Source organism: Etheostoma cragini, chromosome 3 (assembly GCF_013103735.1).
Source record: "Etheostoma cragini isolate CJK2018 chromosome 3, CSU_Ecrag_1.0, whole genome shotgun sequence".
NCBI classification, from domain to species: domain Eukaryota; kingdom Metazoa; phylum Chordata; class Actinopteri; order Perciformes; family Percidae; genus Etheostoma; species Etheostoma cragini.
Genome location: NC_048409.1, coordinates 28477980 through 28482762, shown reverse-complemented (window position 1 = coordinate 28482762; position 4783 = coordinate 28477980). Strand labels below are relative to the sequence as shown.

General features: G+C 41.2%; 1 protein-coding gene across 1 annotated transcript in view; it reads left to right on the top strand.

Moving 5' to 3' along the window:
• Positions 1 to 4783, top strand: part of LOC117941889 (cullin-5-like) — a 22304-nt gene that overhangs the window by 5090 nt on the left and 12431 nt on the right. Inside the window, exons 4-8 of the mRNA XM_034867093.1 lie at positions 476 to 617; positions 1425 to 1570; positions 2849 to 2929; positions 3142 to 3235; positions 4432 to 4562. Coding sequence (XP_034722984.1) covers positions 476 to 617; positions 1425 to 1570; positions 2849 to 2929; positions 3142 to 3235; positions 4432 to 4562 — 594 coding nt within the window. The remainder of the gene's footprint in view (positions 1 to 475; positions 618 to 1424; positions 1571 to 2848; positions 2930 to 3141; positions 3236 to 4431; positions 4563 to 4783) is intronic.

The window sequence follows — 4783 nt, the reverse complement described above, 5'->3', positions numbered from 1 at the left end:
AGTAGTAGCTAACAGTGAATAGCTTAGTAGTAGCTAACAGTGAATAGCTCAGTAGTAGCTAACAGTGAATAGCTCAGTGGTAGCTAATAGTGAATAGCTCAGTGGTAGCTAACAGGGAATAGCTCAGTAGTAGCTAACAGTGAATAGCTTAGTAGTAGCTAACACTGAATAGCTCAGTTGGCCTAAAACTTCTCTTTAGAGGGAAGTGTTTGAAGTGTGAATCCTGTGATATTTGTTGGGGAGGTCTTTTAGAAAAGCAATTTTGAGATGAAGTGCTGTGGAGGCAGAAGTAGTGGGTGAAGGAATGTGAGTCAGCAGGCAGACGGAAGAGGTTTCGTTAGAAACACTTCATAAATAAATCAGGCTCGACTATTTTTGGATGGCAAAAAAATGGAGGGTAACTTATTATTCATAATTTTTGCTGCACTTGATCCACATGTATTTACGTCAGTACTTCTTTTTTTTCTCTCTCCAGCTGATGTTGGACACGTGGAACGAGTCGATCTTTTCCAACATTAAGAGCCGCCTACAGGACAGCGCCATGAAGCTGGTGCACGCTGAGAGGCAGGGCGAGGCCTTCGACTCGCAGCTCGTTATCGGAGTGAGAGAGTCGTACGGTGAGACAGACAGAAATGGAAAACATGGGACAGAAACACAGAGAGGAACACTTTATTGTTAATGTGTAAAGAAACAGTGATTTAAAATCTGTCCAGTTACATAAGCCTTTACTTCAGAAGGTCTACTGGTAATGTTCAGGAGGGGAATGATTTAAAAAACACTAAATAAGAAAAGAAACTACAGTGAATGACCACTTTTGTTTGTTTTGTACGGAAGATTTGTTTAAGGGAAATCTCAGGAGAAGCACAACTTATTTGACATATGTGATGAATATTTGGGAGACCATGATGACTTACACAGAAGCCTTTAATAAACACTTAATTGAGAAGCTAATTAAACAGGCAGTGCAGTATAACCACGATGTTTTATTGTGCAGCAACGTTACAACTCTCTGAAGTTCCTGTCCTCCTGAAGGTGTATTTAAAGTCATGCTGGAGACGTTATAGTTAGCTAAACCATAAAGGTAAACAAAGATATGGAAGTCGCCTAAAACATACAGTAGATGCTAAAGCCTAGTTTAGTTTCTTTGTCTCACTCTCTCTCTCTCTCTCTCTCTCTATCTATCTATGGGAAGTATGCTAAAGAGTGGCAGGGCTACCGACCTCCAAAAGGAGACAGTCCTGAGACAAAACATTCCCTTATCATGCCTAGAGTCCCTGAATCTGTAGACAGACAAACATATTCATACATGAACAGGTTTGGTTATTATAGATTACCTTCCCGTTTTTTTCCTTAGTCTCATCATGCCACAACATATTGTTAGTGGAAGTTCCACCACACCAATCTCTGTGCTTCTCTCCCACCAGTGAACCTGTGTTCTAACCCAGAGGACAAGCTGCAGATCTACAGGGACAACTTTGAGAAAGCCTACCTGGACTCCACAGAGAGGTTTTACAGGACGCAAGCACCGTCCTACCTGCAACAGAACGGCGTCCAGAACTACATGAAATATGTACGCAACGATAATACTGATTACTGATGAAGTACAATGTGTTGTGGTTAGGTTAAAATGCCAGAAAGCTCCGTGTTTTGGCTTGTCAGTTGTCCATTTTGATTATACTCATCAGTCATGGCTAGATGGCCCGTTTTAGTTCAAATGTTTTTGTCAAAGATTTCAATATTGTCAATGAGTTTCACCTGAATTTAGCCTTAAAGGGATAGTTCAGATCTTTTAACCCTCATGTCGTCCTCAGTTTTCAGTTTTTTATCACAAAAAACAGGCGTTTGAAATAAGCTGAAAATGTCAACATTAGAAATATCAAATAAATTTGGAAAAAACATTAAAAAAAGCACCCACGACATTTAAAAACGGACAAAAATGTCAGAAAAAGCGATAACTTTTTTCCCCGGGTTGACGGGAAGACAACACAAGTGAAGTGAGGTTGTATAAGCCGCTTCTTAATAGTCAACAGTAGAATGAGGTCGGCCGCCGCTGTTTTCACCAGACAGCCCTTTACGATGTCAAGCTGAAGCCGTCATCTCTTCTCTCTCCAAAGCCACCAGACTCCTTTGACATAAACAATGATTTTACGTCACAGAACATGGAAGTTTCTGGTCTACCACTGCCTCGATCAGTTAGTTTGTTAGTTTTTTTAGTTCCTAACCCTTTAAAACACTAAAGTCATACAATTACCCACACAAACTAACCGATGGAGGCAGCGGTAGAGCAACAACTCTGGTACAATGGATTTTGTCAACGGAGTCTGGAGGCTTTGAAGAGAACAGAGATGACGGCGTCTGTTCCCAGTGGTAAAGGGCTGTCTGACAGCAAGATCTTCTAAACGTAGCGTAGACTTAAAGTGACATAGATGTGTTTAGGTGTCTAAAATGTGTTTATCTGCTCCCCTCCGTGTCGGTACTCCTGCCTGCTTCTCCAAACTGTATTTATTTTATTGTATCAAGAATGCCTCGCACATGAAAAGACATCAAATACGAACTGGGATAAAACACAATGAAGTCCAGGACTTATTTCCATTGTGGTCCTCAACACGTAACATCAGCACAACTTACAGTGTGTGTGACAATGACGTGACATAAAAGCATTTTTCTTAAATAAGTAAATAAAAATATAAACGGTTACTGTAGCTAACACACTGACAATGGAAAAGTAGCTCGTACAACAACACAGTTAGACCAAAAAGTAGCTCCCTTGGTTTTGTGGATGGTTTTTAATTGTTTGCTCTTCTGTGTTTGTGTAACCTTGATGTGTAGTATCTGCGTTTCCCTGCAGGCGGATTCAAAGCTGAGAGAAGAGGAGAAGAGAGCCCTTAGATATCTAGAGACGCGTCGTGAATGTAACTCCGTTCAAGCAGTAAGTGTCTCCGACTAGATCGGAAGTATATTTCATGTTTGCAGCATGTTGTCAGATCTACTGAATGTCAGATGTAAAACCGTTTTTCATTCACTTGAGTTAAAAGCACCAGACATATTCTGAAAGAAGACCGTTTAGGAGTCCCGTTAACGTGATGTGTTGCCTGTTTATTGACGTCAGAGTGAGCCTTTGCTTTCTGTGCGTCCTCACAGCTTATGGAGTGTTGTGTGAACGCTCTCGTGACCTCGTTCAAAGAGACCATCTTGGCCGAATGTCCGGGGATGATCAAACGGAACGAGACAGATAGTAAGTACTGCTGCTTGACTTCAGTGTTCTCCTGCGGGTCAGGTGTGTTTACTGAGGTTTAGTCGGCAGTGGGCTGCACACACTACTCATTGACGTAGCGTCATCAACACTCACTATTGCATCAGCCAGATGGACTTCAAAAATAGAAAGCTGCTCCCGGTGTTGGTTGGTTTCCTTCCAGCGAGGCCAGGAGAGTTACAACCTGCCAACGCCACTCGTAGTGGATGAGCACGTGTCTAGGTGGCTGCTGGGATTTTACCCATGAGCCTTTTTACCCTGTGTAGTTTCTTCTGTTTGAGTGTTTAACTTCTGTTTTTGCCTTTTTATTGTGTTGGTTTTGTTGGCAATTAGTCGTATTATTTTGTTCTCATTTGTTATCTTTAGTTTTAACTTTCTATTTCATTGAATGTTGAACCGGGCGAGACCTTGTAGCCCTGGTTTTGAAGCATTTACGTACTTATTTACTTAATTAAGCTGTTTTTGCTTTGTTGATTTCTGTTGGATAGACATTTTGTCATTGACTTTGCAATGCGGATCACTCACAACGTTGCCACCAATTATTAGTACATATTTCTAATATTATTATTTCTAGCAGTAGTACTTGAATCAAATCCATGTTGAGAAGAATTATGATGAACTTTAGGAACAAGGTCTATGGAAGTCTGCAGAAAGTCTGGTTCAGGCCCCTTGAGGACTGGATGACTTGTGGATTTGCACAGTCCTCTGGCTGCTGGACTTCACAGATCCACATCTGTACAGTCCATGAGTGTGAATACGCAGGAAGTTAAAGATTTAGCCAGTCATGCTTTCATTTGTGTATAAGTGCCGCACAAAGTGAGGAAAATGTGCTGAATTACTCTGTAACGGAATGACTAAAATAATCAGATATTGAGTGTAGCGGGAATCAGTTTCTTGTGCTAAAACAAATTGCTTGTTTAATTTTAAACAATGAAAGGAAATCATCTCTAACACTTTTTCATTGAACACATTGTACATTGATTTGAATGTAAAAGGCGCCACTGAAAAAGAACGAAAGAAAGTCACATTTTAAAGTGCATTGTCTTTTGCGATATGTCGCAGCCTCTCAAAATGTGTTTATTGTGCCCGGTTGATATCGTGATGATGATGATGATTTTTTTTTTTTTAAGTTATTGTACAGCCCTCGTGTGTAACATTGATTTTCTCCCCCTAATCAGAGCTGCACTTGATGTTTTCACTGATGGACAAGGTCCCCAGCGGGATCGAGCCCATGCTGAAAGACCTGGAAGAACACATCCTCAACGCTGGACTAGCAGACATGGTGGCTGCTGCCGAGACTATCACTTCAGTACGTGCAAACACACACGTGCACACACACACACACACACACACACACACACACACACACACTCTCAACCATTGGTTAGCTCATCTTGTCAAACCCATTTCCAGTCCAAGATTCAAGTAATTTATTAATTTATTGTCAACAGGAATTTGGCGTGTGTGTGTGTGTGTGTGTGTGTGTGTGTGTGTGTGTGTGTGTGTGTGTGTGTGTGTGTGTGTGTGTGT